Consider the following 18,651-nt stretch of genomic DNA (forward strand, 5'->3'; position numbering starts at 1 on the left):
ATGTTAGACATCATGTGATCTAAAATCACATGTATTCATCAAAAAGTAATTTCTTGTGAGTCCCTGAGACTAGTATTGCAATTTCTACATTATTGCTATTAGCAATGTGCTTCAAGTGAGCCATGGAAAAGGCAGTCACTTCTACACTCTACTAACTAATTATTCCCATATCATGCAGTACCCAGGCAATGAAAGCAGCTTGTTCAAAGTAAATTAAACTGTGTAAGTATTTAAATCCTATCTAAAACTTAGGTGTGAGTGTTCAAGTTTTGAACATTTTCACAGAACCTAGTTTGGAAGCCTAAAAAAGAAAAGTGTTGTTTGTTTGTTATCTTATGCTGTGGTCTCACAGCTGTGAAGCACTGTGTTGCTTAGTTTAAGTAACTATTTCTTTTTTTCCCATCTTCTTGATAATATTTTTCAACATTTTCTTCTAGTGTAGTCTGTGCAAAGGGAAAATACTTAAGGCAGCCTTGGTAAGTTGTGAGAAGCACCTTGAACTAACAGGTTATGAATTTAATTATAATTTAATAGCAAGAATGTGAAGAAGGTGTGATTAAAATCAGAAAGGTATAAGGCTTAGAAACTTCAAAGGTGTAATTTCCATATTGTAGCTTAGGTGATACTGTGTCCTCCTGAACACAGATGAAGACAAGTGCTTTAACATCAGAAATGTTTATTTATATATTTATATTTGTGCATATATGTGTATTTATACACACATGCACATCTATGGAAATATTCAACTCTTACAGAATTCTGTGGGTTAAGATTTATTTATTTTTAGTTGAATTTGCATCCACTCTACTAAAATAGGTCACTTTTAAGTGTGGAAGTGAATGGGTGACCAGGGTAATTGGTACATTATGGGAGAATGCGTACAAGTCTGTCAACTGAAGACAAGTGGAATAGTTCACTAATTTTGTTAGCTTCCTTCACTTCTGCAGTTGCATTATTATTATTTTTATTTATTTTTATTCCTTATTTATGCTTGCCAGTCATCGGTTACACGTTTAACAATGTCTTTGCGAAAGATTTGAGAGGACAGGAGAGAGAGGGTTGATTTTTGTTAAGATCAAATGAATGACTGATCAGATTAGGGAGGTTTTAACTAAAAAGTTGAGATTATATGACAATCGTTTTGTTTCTTCCATGTTACCATCGTGTTCTTTAAACTGGTCTTCAGAGAATGATCCAGCTTACACTTTTCACAGACTCTGCAATTAACAAATCTTAATAAACTTGGAAAATATATTTTTTAAAATGTCTTTTGGAGCCTCCTGGGGAAAGAGAGATGCAAGAAAGGCTAGGGAAGCTCCATATGATTCCATTCTGCTGAGCAAAATGCAGAGCAGAGCTGTGTTGTGATGTGGTAGAAAGACAAAGGCAGTGCAGAGAGAGACAGCAGTAGTTCAGAGCTCTTCAGATAGCAATTAGTCAAAAGAATTTTCAGCTGAGGAGTTGAATGTATTTCTGTAATGCCATCATACATTAGTTTTTCCGAATGGCAAGCTTTTCTTCTTTGAATTCGGGGATTTGAGGTATTGATCATGAATTTTAGACACGTAAGCAGTTCAATCTGAGCAAGCTGCAAGGCTGCTTTATAGTAAGAGGTCTTGCAGAAGTTCTCTGCAAGTAGATAAGCTGAAATACAAATTAAAGGTGTCTTCATGGGACATCTGTGCAGTATTTTCACAGTATTTCCAGTGTATCCTTCATTGAACTTGATTGTGTTGCACACTTCTGCCTGGGAATCCTAGGAAGAAAACAAGGATACTCTCTTGAGATTTCTACCATCTTCTTCTATGGGGGCATATTATTAAGAGCTTCAGTTAAGAATTTCCTGTTTTTCTATGCGTACACTTTCTGTTCTGAAAAGCATACTCCTCCTCATAACTCAGCTACCATCAAATACTGGAACACCGTCTGAAAGGCTGCAGGCTGGGCTCTACTTCTCTGTTTGTATTTGTAGACAAGAGTGTAACGCTGTCTTTGTTACTAGGATCAGTCAAGATCTGGCTCTCATCGCACGGGAAATCAACGATGTAGCAGGAGAAATAGATTCAGTGACTTCATCAGGCACTGCCCCCAGTACCACAGTAAGCACTGCTGCCACCACCCCTGGCTCTGCCATAGACACTAGAGAAGAGGTAGGAGATCTTCATGGAGAAATGCATAAGGTTCTTTCTTTTCTTTATTTCTTTTGCTTTTAGCATTTTGCATAGCCTTTTTTAGTTATTTCCACCCAACCTGTATGCATAATCTCTACCTTCATTTTTAATTTAAAGTTCTTTTATGTTCTGATAAACTACCCAGAAATGGTAAAAAAAAAAAAAAATACCACACAAATGCATACTATCTGTCTGTCTCTTTTTTTCCACAAAGCATAGGACAGGATGATTATTTGTTTCTTTCTTGTCCCTAGCCTTAGATACTGTTGGGTAGTATCTAAGTGCATTTAAAAGTACTAGTGACATATGCAGGAGTATATACTCTTTTCACAGGTAATATTGAGGTTTCTTTTTCTGGAAACTGAAATGCTTAGGCACCATCAGCTAACAATAACTTCACATTTTCTTTCCTAATAATGTCGTAAAAACTGCCTTAAAAGAAGTTTGTACTGTGCTTGTATTAATTCTTATTTTCTTTGACTATATCTGGTGTGCTTGAATATATTGACTAACTTCTTTTAGTAACCATCACAGTTCTAATGCTGGTATACATGTTAATCTGAACTTAAATCATCACTTTCTTCCATATTACAATTCACCCTAATGTTTACTGCATTTTAAAATTCATATTAGTCCTTTCAAAATGTGTTTATTCATTTTTTGTGTACGTAAAGTTTGGTTAATAATTACTTGACCATGTTTTGTATAATACTGTCTTTTTCTGTGGAAAAAAAGATATAAACAGTGACAAGAAACTTGTGAGTTGTGTACTCAGAAAAAAATATAACTACATTCACACAGCCTTTATCTTTAATTCTTATAGCTTGATAGCTAAACTTCAGCAATAGTGCTCATTTTCTCAGGTGTAGTCAGATTGCTGTGATTTTTATACTACAATTTATTTTCTATAAAAAATGCTGTACAGTTGCACATGCTACTGCAGGTGGCAGTCTTTCCTTTAAGTAGGCATAGGTGTTTCTGTAACTCTATGACTAATTGGGAAAAATCTCAATTTGATTGCACTGTACCTAATCTCACACATATATGTTCCTTTAATTAAAGAAATAAATTTCTAGTGCCAATTTGTAGGTAATTATCCATGTTACTTGTATGTAAGTGAAATTTCTATGGGATGACCTTATTTCCATTGCCCTGTAGATGTATCTGCTGTTTGGAGGAAAAAAAAAAAAAAAAAAAAAGACATTTAAACAAAGTATTGCTATATTTGAATGTGGCATCACACTATACTACGGAAGTCGAAAGAGTGACTTTTATTTGATAAGCTTCTTCAAAGCTGCCTGAAAAGGAGAAAAGATTACACGTATCCAGTTGGTTTAATAAACTGCATTTTTCTTTTACTCTCCAGTTGGTTGACCGAGTATTTGATGAAAGTCTCAATTTTAGAAAAATCCCTCCACTAGTGCACACCAAACCACCAGAGGGGAACGGTCAGCCTAATGATGCCAGACCTCAGCTGCCAGATGCCATGGATCCCCCAACAATTACCCGAAGAAGGACTTGGAGCAGAGATGAAGTAAGTACAAAAGAAATTTCTCTGTGGCAGTGTTTATGTTTCAGGTTTTCATAATCATCTCTCTGCTTAGCATTCTACACTATCCTTTCATTCCTACCTGTACCAGGTAGCATAAATACTGGAAAAAATTATTTGTTACTTAATTTGCAAAATGTTTTAGTATGATTGTTTGTGTAGAATACTGATTAGAACACAAGTAATATTTTTTAAGGTTAAAAAAATGGGAAATGTATGGAATTGTTTATGTTTAATTCTATTTAAAACTTATTCCAGGTTATGGGGGATAGTTTGCTGTTGTCCTCAGTCTTCCAGTTTTCTCGCAAAATAAGACAATCCATAGACAAAACAGCTGGCAAAATCAGGTGGGTTTTCTTTTTAAAGTTATTGTTATTTCTGAAAATATTCTGCTCACATTGACATTCATGCTAGTAGGAGATGTATGTAATTCAAATAGAGCAAATGCATTTAGTAGCAGCTTGTGTTTTGAAAAAACAACACCCGTTATGGTGAGTTTTTATTTATTTTATTTTTTTTACTATTAAGGAGATTTCAAATTAATTGTTTTTCTGTTATTATTTGTATGTGTTTCCTATTGTATGAAGATAAATATCAGCAAAATTTGCATGGACAGAATAATATTCAACATATTTCCAGCAGAAGAGCTGTTCCAAAGCATGGAAATGCTGTACAAAATCTGCATTACTTCTGCACAAACATCATAAAACTCCCTTAATTTAAAAATAAGGTTAAAACTTTGCTAAACTGTGTATTTGCCAAGCTGATGTAGAGATCGACCATTTTAGGAAGAAAAATAGTTGGAGAGAGAACGGTTTCATTAAATCCTTCTGAAAAAGAGACAATAACTAAAATAACAGATGATGACATCTGTTGTTTTTAATTACAAAGTCCTGCTTAGATAGCTAGATTCCTGGCACAAATGTCATAGTAGCTAACAGGAAGTCCAGACCTATCAAAAATGGTAACTTGTTTCTCTATCAACAGCTGCATTTAACTTCAGTAACATTTGTTGACCATTTTAGTTGACAAGAGGAAATGAAAATTCTAAATGCAAAGTTCAGTGTTGTTTAATTCACATGTCCTTCCTTCGTGTCTTATTGTAGCTAATAATTTAAACATAGTGTATATTAAAAAGAAAAGACACTTGGCTGAACTTAACGCCATGGTTTTTTTTTTTTTTTAAGTGTGAGAACATAGTAGGTCTGTAATTGATCGGTTTGGCTAGGAAGTGCCACGTATTGAAATCTTGGATATTTGTAAGTCTGTTCTATTTTTACCAGTGGTTACCAGTAACATTAGTGAGCATGGTATTTCCACTATCTCAGTGTGTGTTTCCAGACTGACATGCATCTTGCTCGTCTTTCCGCTTTTCCCTTTTGAGGCTGCAGGATTATAATACTGGAAAACACTTCTTGGTTTTCTCAAGACATATAACTTTATGTATGATATTATTTGTTTAGATATCTTTAAGGAAAGTACATAAATGTCTTTTACTCTGTCAATTTCATTTGTAAATGAATTTTTGAAACATAGGTTTAAAATATAGTTGCTCTCAGAAACTCTGTATCCTGGTTCTGTCCCCTCCCAGGTTCTCGTGTAGCCCTAGTCCTCTCACTGACAGGATAGTGCAAGAAGCTGATATTCTCTTGGTTTCAGCTGGCACAAAATTGATTTTCTTCATAGTTTCTGCTATGATGCTACATATTAGCTTTAACAATGGTGATAAGGCATCAATGTTGTTGCTGAGCAGTGCTGTGCAGATTTAAGGCTGTTTCAGCTTCCCGTGTTGTCTTGCTAGTGACAGGACTGGGGGAGATGTGCACAAGAAGCAGGGAGGAGACGGAACCGGGATAGCTGACCAAACTGATACTCTGTACCATATGACAGCATATGGAACAATGAAACAGAGGGTGGGTGGAGTTGGCTGAGGGGAGATGCCACTGCTTGGAGACTGGCTGGCCATTGATCAGCAGGCAGTGAGCAATTGTTGTGTATCTCTTGTTTTGTAAACATGTATATTATATATATATCATTGTCATTGCTATTATTTCTCTTTTCCTATTTTTGTCTTGGAAAATAGTTTTTAGCTCAACCTGAGATTTGATATTTAAAAAAATGTATAATATGTTCTACTTTTCCCCTCCATCCCCCCCAGTTCTCTCCCTCATCGCACTGTTAGTGGGGAGTGATGGAATGGCTGTGTGGCTGAGCTGCCTGCCTGGATAAACCCAGAGCACTGTGTCAAATTAAGAATTTGACTTTAATGTGCAGAACTTAATATAAATTACATAGAAATTCACAACTTATTCAATACTAATCTACCTTTGAGTTCACTGTAGCATTTACTTGAATAGCTCATCTCAAAAAATGAGCAAATAAACTCTTGCGAAGAAATAGCTTAGTGTGATCGTTATTTGGAATTTTTTCTAAAAGACATTAAACATACTGTAAATAGAAGCATTACCAAAATATTACATAAATTTTTGTCTTCGGTGTAATTCTTTGGGAAAATTCAGTGACAACTATGAGGAGCCCTGCTTACCAGTATATATTTTTTTCCTTTCAAAGCTGCATCACCGGAACAAGAATCTTACTTATTGATTGACTTTTTTATGGTAGGCTTGTGGGATGATATGTATCTTAAAATGCTGTGAAAGCAGTAGATAATAGATGCTCTTCTCTTTTTTGTAAATTCTTCTTGATGCTTAGAAGTTCTATAAATATTTTGCCAGCACAGTTGTAGTTTATTTAACACAAAAATCTGAGAGTACCATATAACGAACTTAAACAAATCTAAGTATGCAAATGCATTCTGAGAAACAGTAATATCATCATATATTTTTTGCTAAACTTTCTGAGCTTAAGGGCTATGTAATACTACATTGTAATTAATGCAATAAAGCTATGATTATTTATGAAAAGATACATATGAGGATATGGATAAACATTATGTGTACATTTGAAGAGAATAGCATTACGTGTTTCCATAAAAATATGTTCATTGGAGAATTTCTTTAGCATATTCCTCAGATCTGTGATCAAGACTTCCTTTACCTGCTGCTCAGAATGGATTTGAATAATATGACATTTTTCATAATGTCATTGGTGTTTTGAATTAGAAAAACACAATAGTTGTAGAATTGTTTTTTTTAGTGAGCATGTAAGGGAGCAGTAAGTTATGTACATCAAAACAAAGCTAAGATAAATTCTGTAGTAAGGTCAGTAGACTGCTATGCTTCTATTTATTTCCCTAGAGCTAAGCTGTTTAACATTTCTGCCCGGAATAGATATGATGAGAATCAATCAGGATTTGTCAAGCTAACATTTGTGTACAATTCCAGAGTATTTGACCATGAAAGGAGATGAGGAAGTTTTAGAGATGCCAGTGTGCCTGACTGTGTTGTTGAAGTTCTCCCTCAAGTTGCTTTGTTCACCAATATAACTTCATCTCACAAGAGTAGAGACAGTATGGGACGGTTACAGCAATTACGGATTCCACCATATATACTGAAAAATGACATCCATTCTCTCTGAGTCCAAATGGACAAATAAATGTTCTCTGTAAATGTGAATGTTTCTTTTTGTAATATTTTAGTTGCAGTAGCCAGTTTTACTGAAAATACCAGTTTTGCTTTGGCTAAAGTATTAAGAAGATAAATATTTTCAGTCATTCTTGACAAGATGTTTCAGAAATTATAATGAGCAGAACTCAGTCATGAAAATAAATGTGCATGAGGAAAAGAAGGGGAAATACGTGTCATTGGAGCTGCCATTTCTGTTTTCCAATTTGAATATAATGTTCTGACTTATGCAGAGTTCTGTCAGCACAGGGGCACCCATTGTGCAGCCAGAGCTGCAGGCACCATGGCAGCTGAGGGAAGAGGCGTCGTGCTGCCACCAGCCTGCCCAGGCCCAGGGTTTCTGGCATCACCTGCTGCCTGGAGCTGGATGTCAGGGCTGCGAGCACTAAGGTTACAGGCTTAGGATTCACATTTGTGGTCTGAGAGCAGAGTGACCTCTCAGATAGCAACACATGCCATCCCAGCTCTGTGTGGGATGTGCTTGTCAGTGTTCTGGTGGGCTGCCTTAGGCAAAAGGAAGATGAGAGAAAGGCTCTCAGCTGGGGGACAACTGCTCTTTCAAAGCTAGTTCTGTGGGACTGCACTCAATTTCTGTGAGCCTGCCTCTGCAGTAAGGAGATCAGATGAGGAGGTGAGGCTTTGGAAGAGGCTTGTTCTCCATCAGAGGAAGAGAGGGAAACGTTCTTCATGTGGTGAATTGGTGATGGACACAGCTGGTCCTGTGTGAAGCCAGGAGAGTCCTTGCTGATAGTCTCTGATTCTATGATCATTCCTACTTTATATTAAGACATAGGATTGAGGGAAGCTTTTGGAGCATTATTCTTTGGCTAAATTCTCTCAAAACTGGTGAAGCTGTTTTTATTTTCTCCAGGTTCTAGTATACTGAGTTCAACTTGAAACAGATTCAAGTGCCCGATCTTTCCTTTCACAAAGCCCCTTCTATAGATCTGTTTTTCTTCAGGATAAAGTCATAGCTTGGCTTGGCTAAGCTCCTTTTTATAATTCACTTTTATTCATTGCTGTGTTTAATCAGATTTGGTTTTACCCACTAGTATACACAAAATGACATTGTAATGGAAAATTGTGTGGCATTCTTGCCATGTATCTTGCACCCAGTTCTTTGCTAATGAATTACTCTGGTGACTTCTCGGGAAGCACGTATGCAAGTTTTTTTTGCTTTTCTACCTTTATATACCATATGAATTTGCAGGAATTTTTGGAGATTATGAAGTGATGTAAGTATGAATTTCAGTGACGAGACCTTCAGAGTTTTATCTGGACTGTATAAAGCAAATGCTGTGCTATTGGCTTTCCTTACAGCAGTCATTTATAAAGTATGTCCTTTGAGTGCGGTTAAAAGGAGGAGGAGCAAAGGAGACAGAGATGCTACTCATAAGAGATTAACAAGTGTTAAATGCAGAATTGGAGAAAATAAAGTAGGCTTCCTAAAATTATAGAAAAAAAAATTGACCAGTCTACTTTATAGTGGGAATAAAAACATTTTAAATAAATTTTAAGGATTTTTGCTTTTTTTTTTTTTTAATAACTTCTGAAATGTAAAGTATTTAGATTGTTAGACAATAATATCTAATATTATTATTATTTAGATATAATTATCTAAATATATTTATAGATTATATTATACTATAGATTTATAGATATTATTATAATATCTATCAGACACTAATATCATCTCTGAAAGACAGGAAGGTTGAAAGCACTACGTGCATAAAGGCAAATAAATAAATATATGGAGAGTTTTAGTCTAATATGAACAAGGTAAATGGAAAAGCAAGCAATGTCACCCTAATTTCTATATTTTTCTACTCACGGTGTTTACTGCTAAATGAAGCCTCTGAGATGCAAAGTATTGTGAATTTCCCCCTTAAAAAGTTATTTTCTCAGAGTCCTACTAATAGCAGTAATGCCTTTAAAGTGTACTACTGTTACACTATGATGTTAAAATGGTTTTCTTGTTTGCTTGGCAGTCTGTTTGCTTAGCAGTTTTAGTACAGCTGTGTTTATTCTTGTAAGTCTAAAATACCATTAATGTTTGCCAGTCACATTTCCAACTGGAGTTAATACCTAATTATTGCAATTAAAGAAGAAATAGATTTAGAATATAAACTTCTAATATTATTATGACATCACTTAAAATAAGGAAAAAAAAATACCCTTAAATATCCACCAATTCTGTGTTTTCAGTAGTGTAATTATACACAATTTAAATGATTTTTATGATACTGCAATTTCACAAAAAAAAATATTTATCACAGCAGGGAAGCAAGGCAGAAACAAGCAAGCAAAAAACTTCCTCGGAATCTTATAATGTGCTTTGGAATTACATACGCTAGAAGTGACTTCTTTAAACATATAATGTGATGATACTCCATCGTATGAAAAAAATTATATCCTGTGGGATGTATTTCCAAAAATGTTTTATTTGTCACCAAAATAATATAAAATACAAATATAGAAGCTCAATTCACAAGTATTAACCTCTCGTGTATTTTGCCGTTATTTCAAAATACAACATTAACAGGGAATTCTGCTATTAAATAGTTGGATTATGAAATAAATAAATCTTTGTGCTGAAGGAAAGAATGAACTGTAGCTTTTCAACACCATAAGCAAGTATTTAGCTACACAACTTGCATTTTATTGTAAATATGGATATTGCTGAACCTTTGTATGCTACTCAGAAGATTCAATCTTGGGTTTCTGCCTGTTTTCACTATTTTAGATTCCAGTTTTATTTAGTGCTCACTACATTGCTTTCTTGTAACTTGTGTCTAATCTTTATGTTTTAGTTTGTTTACTTCTAAACATACTATCCTTGTATTTCCTTCTTTTAGAATATTATTTAAGGACAAAGACAGAAATTGGGATGAAATTGAAAACAAGTTACGAGCAGAAAGTGAAGTTCCTATTGTGAAAACATCAAGTATGGTATGAATAGTTATCTTTTCTGGGGTAGAGTGAGCCTTTTTCTCATCTAATTTCTAAATAATAAGTAGAATAAAATGATATTTTCACTGATGATGCTAACATCTGTAAAAGGTTTCATTTTGACAGTATCTATTTCAATAAAGAGCTTAATCTTTTTAATGATTACTAAGACTTGCTATCTTAGAACCTCTCCTAAGTAACTGTTCTGAGGGATTTCTCAGATAAAGAATAATGTGAAAGGATACAAACTATACACAGACTCTATTGGGCACTATTATTTAAAAGAAGGCAGTAACCATCAGTTTGATTGCTGGTTTCTTTCAAATAAAGTTGTTTTACAATTTTAATGCTACTTCATCTACTGTTTTCTCATATTTAAAGAAATATTTAATATATGGATGTAAAACAAATTTGTAGACATACTGTAATAAAAGCACTCTTCTAATCTGTGTAATATAAATATTGTTCTGAAGTAATAATTGTAAGGTATCATCTACAGGTAGAGTTCATGTAGCATTCTGGCTGTGCATAATTGAAGCTGCTTCATGACCAGGCAGTGTGGCAGTGTGAGGGAACAGAGCATGTGTTATTCCCAGTACATTTTGGCATTTGAGTCTTTTGTGAGGATTTGCTTTTTGCTTTTTTTTTTTCTTCCTACAGTGCATTAAAGCATCTCATGTTGTTTAGAATTGCTTGATCTATGCACTCATTTTCAAGTTTCTGCTTAGTTTTCAGAGTAATGTATCATTCAAATCCATACTAAAGCAATGTTTGGATTTTTTTTTTTTAACCACAAAATCTTATGAGGGGTTACCAGAGGACAGGTTTGCTTTGACCTTGGTACATTTATTTCCAGCTCAAATGAGGAATCTGCTTTAAGATAATGGCTTTGTAAAATACAGTATAATCCATTTCTTTGCCACCCACAAAAGTTCTCTGCTCTCCTCAGCAATCAGATTAGCAGTATTCTCAGGCAGGATCTTTCAGCTGTAGGATTTACATACTTATTCACTGCACCACATTTTAGATGATATTGTAGCCTTTCTGATCGCGTTGCTATGGCTGTGTCTGTGCTAGCAAGCAGCGCAGCTCAGAGGGCTCTCCAAGGCAAATGGGTGCTAAGGACCCAGTGCTGGCGCAGTGCAGACTCTCACAGTGGCCCAGTGATTGAAGACAAAATCTCAGGGCAGTCATCTTGCTGACTATTCTGACTCACATCTAATAACGGTTATGAATCAGCTTGTCTACCCCGTTAATATTGGGCTTATACTGTAACTTTTCTTTGTGAATTTGCTATCAGTTTGCCTTGTTTCTACACTGCTGCGATGTCTGTTGGTCAATGCTTGAGAAAAAGTAGCATAGGCAAATAAGTAAGGGGTAAAATGAGCCATTGTTGATTTGGGAAATTTGAACAGTCAAGAAGAACTCTTTATTTCCAAGAGGGCCATTCTAATCATTGAGACTCATGGTGCAAATGGCCTGGTCCCACCCACAGAAGGTGTTTTCAATGCCAGGAGGGGTAACGCAAATATACCAGAATTTGTGGAGGAAACTTATTTGATACACAGCTTGAATGTCTTTTTCCTTAATGAAGCAAGTCCTTGAGCTTTGGATTATCTATTTCTTTCCTAGGAAATATCATCAATCTTACAGGAACTAAAACGAGTTGAGAAACAGCTCCAAGGTACAGATCCTTTTTTACTCCTCTGTCATTGCTGTCTGTTTCCAGTTTCTTTTATTTATATGTAGATAGCATGAAACAAGTACAAATGTCACATCTTATTAAAATACGTATCAGTTGCATACATTACACTGTATAATTACCAGCACATCTGGCTAAGAAACATCACTGAATTAATTGTATTAAAACAGAATACTGATATATTTTTATGTGGGTGAGAAAAGGCTTAACTTAAAATGAAATAGTCCAGAGACTCCCAAAATAATTATTTGTGAAACTTCCTTAATAGACGCGTTTATGTGAGTAAATTTTGAAGAGTGGATGCAAGCAAATCCTCATGACATGACATTAATGTGTCAGTAATAACCTCATGTGTAGAACAGTTCAATATAAGGGATGCATTGGGGCCACAGTCTATAGGAAACCTTTTTTAAAAATTTTATCTGACACCATGAAATGAAAATTTAGGATTATTTCTTGACATCTTCCCTTCACATTACTGGATCTGTTCTCCATAATTGCAGAATCCAACGACTATGAAATAGAATGGTTTTTTTTTCTTTGTTTTTCATTTTTCAAAGACTTTAATCTGAAAAATGAACAACAAAAAAAAGGAAGTGTTATGTTGACAAAGTCTGCTGCTTAGACATATATTGCATTCATCAAAATCAATTTAAAAATTGAGAATATTTTAAAAAGGGGGCACTGATCTTTTCTTGCTGGAAACTGATGACAGGACACACAGGAGTGGCACCAAGCTATTTCAGAGGAGGCTGGGCATTAGGAAAAATTTGTCCACTGTGAGAGTGGTACAACACTGGCACAAAATTCTTAGCAGTGTGGTTGATGACACATGCCTGCCAGTATTTGAGGGGCTGTCTTACTGGCCTGTGATCCTACTCCAAGCCCAGGGCATCCATTACCAGTGTCAGCCTCAAAGCACAGTGATTTGAGGATCCTCACCCCTGGCAGCTCTAGTTTAAAGTCCTCCTGATTAAATTGGAAAGCTTGCTGCCAATGATGGTCTTCCCCTTGTCTGACAGATGAACCCTATTCTCCCCCAGAAGACCAGATATCTCTAAATTAGTTCCATCACATAAGTAGCCAGAGGCCTGTTCACAGCATCACTCTCTTAGCCATTTATTGATTTTCTTAATTCTGTTGGTCCTTTCCCTCCCCGTTCCCCTAAACTGGAGGATTGATGAGAAAACCGCCTGTGCTCCCGAGCTCTTCACTGCTGCTCCGAGCTCCTTGTAGTCCCTTTAGTGGATATTCTTCAGGTTGCTGACAGCTGTGTCCCTTGTGCCAATGTGAAACAGCAGCAGGAGGTAGTGTGTGGAACATACAAGGTCTGGCGGCCTCTCTGTCACATCCTTGATGTGGGCTCCTGGCAAGCAGCAGACTTCTCTAGATAGCATGTCAGGGCAGTAAATGTGTGCCTTTGTGCCCTAGTGAGATTGTTTGTAGGCTTTTACTCTAGACGGAGGTGCTAATATGTGAAAAGAATAAACATTTTTTATCAGTGCATGAAATAATATATTTTTTATGGTTTCTACCCCATCCCTTTCAATCTTCTCTTAATTGCTTAGCGATTAATGCTATGATTGACCCCGATGGCACCTTGGATGCTCTGAGCAACTTGGGATTTGCCGGCCCCATCGTGCCAGCTCAGCCGAAGCAGAAGGCCAGTCCTGTTTCCCAGAGCGCCCGTCCCCAGGTGCAGCCAAACTGCCAGCCCGAGGCGCGGGCTGCCCGCCCTGCTGCCGGCCCTGCTGCCGCTGAACTGGGGACTGCTGAATCTGAGCCAGATTTCAGCATACATTTCAATAGGTTTAACCCAGACGGCGAAGAGGAAGATGCCACTCTGCGTGAATGACATCTCGCTGTTGGTAATAACACCCTTTGTGTGGAATGTCTAGAAATGGAAGGATTACAATCTCGGTTTTATAATTAAAAAAAAAAACACAAAAAGGCTTGGTCAAACAGCAGTTGTTTTATTAAACCAGTTTTCTTTAACTGTGATTCTTTGCTTGTCACACAAATCCTTTTCAAATCATAAGGACGTGCATAGATACAAGTGTAGGAAAGCAGATTGTGGCAGATTTGCCCTTTGTGGTTGTGCGCTTTGCAAAGAAATTATTATATCGGCAGTTTTCCCTTAACAGATTAATTTCATTTTAAAAGCCATGTGAGCAGTCTAACATTTAATGTTACTGAAACCCCAAAATCTCTTTGCCAAGCTACTCTATTTAATGGATCTCCTCCTCTAAAGTTTGTACAGAACTGTTGAACAGTTGCATTCGATTCTGATTTAGATGATTTATATAGGAAACGTTATCTTTGGCTACAGTGACACATTACTGCAAAAGGTAAGAAGGATTTCAGAAAACATTCGTTCTTGTGTGCCGAGAATCTCAAACAGTTCTGTGTTTTGTATAACCTTGTTGCTGCGTAAATTGTCTTGGGGTTTACAAACTTCACGTATTATGTTTGCACTAAGATTTGCTGGGAGTGGTAGGTGAACATATCGATATCATTAAACAGCAAACGGTGTTTTGGTGTACTTAGAAAGCTGATAATACCATACTTGTATTAACACTGCAGTGTTTTAATCCGCTTTCTGAAAGGATTATTTGGCACTTTTTGATCTTCAAATGTCTTTTTGATGTTCATAAAAGTACAAGTATCTCATATCTCGTTTCTGCCCAAATGTTAGTTGAACCTAAAAAACAAATTTAATCATACAGATACATGGGGCATTTTAAAGCATATTCAGGCAAATGGGCTCTCATCAATTCAAATACAACATAAGCTTCTGAAAAAAAAAAAAAAAAAAAAGACTATTCCTTGAGATAACGATGAGATGTAAAATTTCCTTTGGGGATTCGGGCATAGAATTGTCATAATTTCCTTCATCAATACATGCACTCCCAAGCAAATGATTTTAATTTGCTTCTGTATATTTTCCTGTAGTCTTGCTAGTAAAACTGTCTCTGTCTTACATATTTAAAAGGATTCTGGAAGATGACTGCTAACGTAGACATTTTGCTTATACCACTGAAAAGCAAGTCTATTTAAAGTTTCCTATATAAGCCTATTTTCCTTATAAGTTGTCCCAGTAACTTAACATTTGGAAATAATAATAAAAATAAAAGTAAATTACTTTGTATTTCCAGAACACTGTAATTTGGAGGAATGTTATTTCTGTTAAATGTAACTAATAGACTGGAATTTTCCTATGTTTGCATCGGTCTCTATATATTAAGGTTGAAGATACAGTTTTGCAGCTTTTATGAAATGGTCTTTAATATTTCAGCAATAATCCTATATGACGTTTGTTTAAAAGAAAACTACTTTCTGTACACTTTTAAATTGTACAGGCTTTCAGAAGTCAGTAAAAGTTGGACCAGTTAATAAAAACGCAAAAACTTTTTTTGTAGAGATGTAAAAACAAAACCACTAATCTGTTGTATAATGGATTTCATATTTTCTTTAAAAAAGAATTAAAAGCAAACAGCCTTCACATATGACTCAATATGCTCTACTCCAGCTAACTGTGGAAGCCTGAACTAAGCTAGTTTACAGAGGCTACAAGAAAAGTTTTAGAAAGTGCAGAAGGGCAAAAACAAATAGAAACTAGAGCTAGGTATTGAAACAGAGTGTACCAAACCATCACCATAATTCCTTCTTTTGTTTAATGCTTGGGAACATAATTTTTCTGCAGACTCAAGTGGGAAGTAGGAGATGGCAAGGATGGCTTGGAGGTGCAGGCTCTTCATGTGAGATTCTGTTTGTGTTCCTTCAGGCGTTTATACCTTTCTGTTCTGTAATAAGCATTTTGCATTACTATGTTCTTATTTTATATGAACATGTTCTCCTTATTTATTTTTGTTACATTTATTATGTATGTTATTTTGTTATATGCATTTACAACTCCATTTTTAAATAAATAAAGTGTTTCTGGAACTTTAAAAATGTGTAAATACGTAATTCAGAGCTGAGAAGTTCACACGGTCTTCTGCATTCTGTTCTACCTTTACTGAAATAGGAAATGACATTTTTCATGAACATCTCTTCTTCTGGAAAGGTTGTGTTATTGCCACTTCTGCTTCATTTAATCTGTGCTGGCAGTGCTGGCTCATTTTCCTCTATTTGGGTTCATTTCCACATTTGAATTCATAGTTGTATGCAAAACTAGTAATGAAAATAATCCTGAGCTTTAGTCACCAAATAGTGATTGTTTCCCCTTTGTGGAATGGAAATAAGTGAGTTTTAATGTATCTGCCAGGTGCAGTATTTGATGTTTTCCAAACTGCTTTCCCATTGCTTCAGATGTTGGAAAACTTTATTGCACATTCTGAGTTGGCTTCAGATTGATGCCTCTTTTTTCCCCCTCTTCTCCCAGTCCTTTGGACTTTTTATGAACTTTTCTTCAGACTGCTGCATTTTCTTTTCTGTAGTTAACTTTGTGCAAGAACAAAACTAAGAGATTAGTGGTAAGTTCCCAGAATTCATTGCCAGCTTGCGCATTTCAGAGTTATTGAGCTTTGCTTTGACTTGGCAGTGGGGAACTGTGATCTTCTGCTTATCTCTTGCTCCTTTTAGCCCTCAGTTCGATGTCACCAAGCCTGTTCTGGTGACACACAGTAGCACTCAATTGCACTCAGTTGTATGGGAATAGGAGAGTTTTACTGATGTTGACGGATGCTCAGTTGGTTTAGTGAGACTTTAGCAACTGAGAAAGTCTTTCCAGATGCTCATGATTTTTTCATATTCCTCCACTTCATCTGCTGCTATTCACGTTTCCTCAGTTGTTGCCAGCCTCCCTTTATGTTTGCAAAAGTAAAGGAAATGCACTTCTGGGTTAATATACTCTAGCACAAATCCTCATTTGCTCAAGCATTAGTGGTTTGTCATTTATTTTCCTTGTAGCATTTTCATCTATCTGGCATGCTCTAGGCAAAGGTTATGCAGAGAAGTGTTCAAAACGCTTTGGGCAATCAGCTAGCCTGCTCCAGTCCTCTGCTTCCTTTTGTCATCAGCTAGGCTGAGTGATATGTAGCACACAGAGAAAGGGGATACCACACCATTCTGGTCGGCATGCCAGCTTCTTCCCTTACAGGCCTGCACTGATACAACCAATGAATACTTCTAAGGACTATCAGATCTAATTGTGGCATACAGAAACGAAGCTGAGTGCAAGTTGTGTACCTGGCCTGGTAGGAGTAAGATGGTGTACACTTCATACCAAAATTACCCGTTCCTTCAGTCTCCAAAGAGAATGCTGCTTCGTATCAAAGACTGAATTTCCTGAGGGCAATGCCTGTTTAAAAGCCTTTGCAGTTTTAACCAGAAAGATCTACCATAGATTCTAACAGAAGATTCTATCATAGAAAAGATCTGAAATTACTGTTTTGAGGAGTCAAGAAAAAAAAGTGGGCAGGAACACATGAAGCATTCTATGACACAGAATGTAAAGCTAATGGATGCCACTGCCTGGCAAGAAATATTCTGTACTGGAAGGGAGTAGCAAGGAAGAAGCTTACCCTCTCACCAGCCAAGTTGTTAAGCCTCATCCTGATAAATAATCAGATTTTAAGCGGCACGAAGATGTCATCTTCACTTAGACCGCATCTGTTGACACTGACAAGGTTATAGTTTTGATAGTTCAGCTGTGCTTGTTGGTTACTAAATATATCAGGCAGCACTGGCCTTGGCAGTAGTGCCCAAGTGCAGTTGCCCAACACTAAGGAACACCATTTCAAGCTGCTCCAGCTCCTTGAGAGAATAATTTTTGTTCTCAGCTTGGTAAACCTTACCCAGCCCTGCTCTTGCAAGTGGCAACCAACAGTGGTTGGGAGCAAGGCATTTCCTTTTCAGATTCTTTTCTCAACATTCATTTAGCTTTATAGGAGAGGATATACTTAAGAAGCAAGTGGAATTATGCAGCCCTGAAAATATTTTAAAGTAGGATAAGAAAACCATAAATCCACATTCACATTTACAGATCTTGATCTTCAGCTGTTCCAACAAGGCCAGAGGGAACAGTGAATGAGAAGCCAGAAAAAAATAAACCCAGTGCCCACCTCCTTTGCAGACAACTGCAAGGCAGTTGCTGTTTTGTGAGATATGTTGACATTCTTAGCAAGAAGCGCTCTTAAAATTTTTGACACTATTGCAAAATGCCCTTTTTCAGGAGGCTATATGAAAATCAGAGTTCCTAGTTCCTGAATATCCAATGGGGCCATAAGGCACTATTTCCAAATGTTATGCTTTTAAAAATGCTGCCATGTGTGAGGACATGTATCTCACAGCAGGCTGCCTGTGTGAAAGGATTCAGGGCCCTTGGTCACCTGAGAGGTATTTTCAGTGCTCTTTCTCTCACGTCTAGAGAACCTGCGTATCCACAGAGATCATGGCTGAAATGAAAGCTGAACAACGCACGGCTTTAGAGGTGAGGTGGTGAGATGGATAGGTGTTCATTTCGGGGATAAAACTGTACACTCTCACTTCACAATAATATGTAATTGGTGAAGTTCTGGTAGTCTATCCCATCAATTAGGACTAGCATTTTTAGACCAGTTTTAAAAATTAATACACGTTTTTATGATTTATGGGTCTTTCTGTTCCTGCTGAGCAGTTGAAAGCACTGTCAGGACTACAGAGATCCTCTCTTATGTTAAAAAATAACAGTTTAGTGGCAGCATGACGCCTTTC

The 18,651-nt window shown here is 36.5% G+C and overlaps 1 protein-coding gene across 3 annotated transcripts in view; it reads left to right on the forward strand.

Annotated features, from left to right (window-relative positions):
- Positions 1–13,810, forward strand: part of CEP170 (centrosomal protein 170) — a gene marked incomplete at both ends in the record, with an annotated part of 64,111 nt that extends 50,301 nt beyond the window's left edge. For 2 of the 3 annotated variants that reach the window (XM_079550859.1, XM_079550858.1), the window contains 6 exons: positions 2,003–2,150; positions 3,538–3,705; positions 3,979–4,067; positions 10,160–10,253; positions 11,886–11,937; positions 13,524–13,810. In XM_079550859.1, coding sequence (XP_079406985.1) covers positions 2,003–2,150; positions 3,538–3,705; positions 3,979–4,067; positions 10,160–10,253; positions 11,886–11,937; positions 13,524–13,810 — 838 coding nt within the window. Of the gene's footprint in view, positions 1–2,002; positions 2,181–3,537; positions 3,706–3,978; positions 4,068–10,159; positions 10,254–11,885; positions 11,938–13,523 lie in introns of all 3 variants that reach the window. The other variant, XM_079550860.1, reaches the window with a different exon arrangement.
- Between the last annotated feature and the right edge of the window lie 4,841 nt (positions 13,811–18,651).

The sequence above is a fragment of the Tetrao urogallus genome (assembly GCF_951394365.1).
Source record: "Tetrao urogallus genome assembly, chromosome: 2".
Lineage (NCBI taxonomy): Eukaryota > Metazoa > Chordata > Aves > Galliformes > Phasianidae > Tetrao > Tetrao urogallus.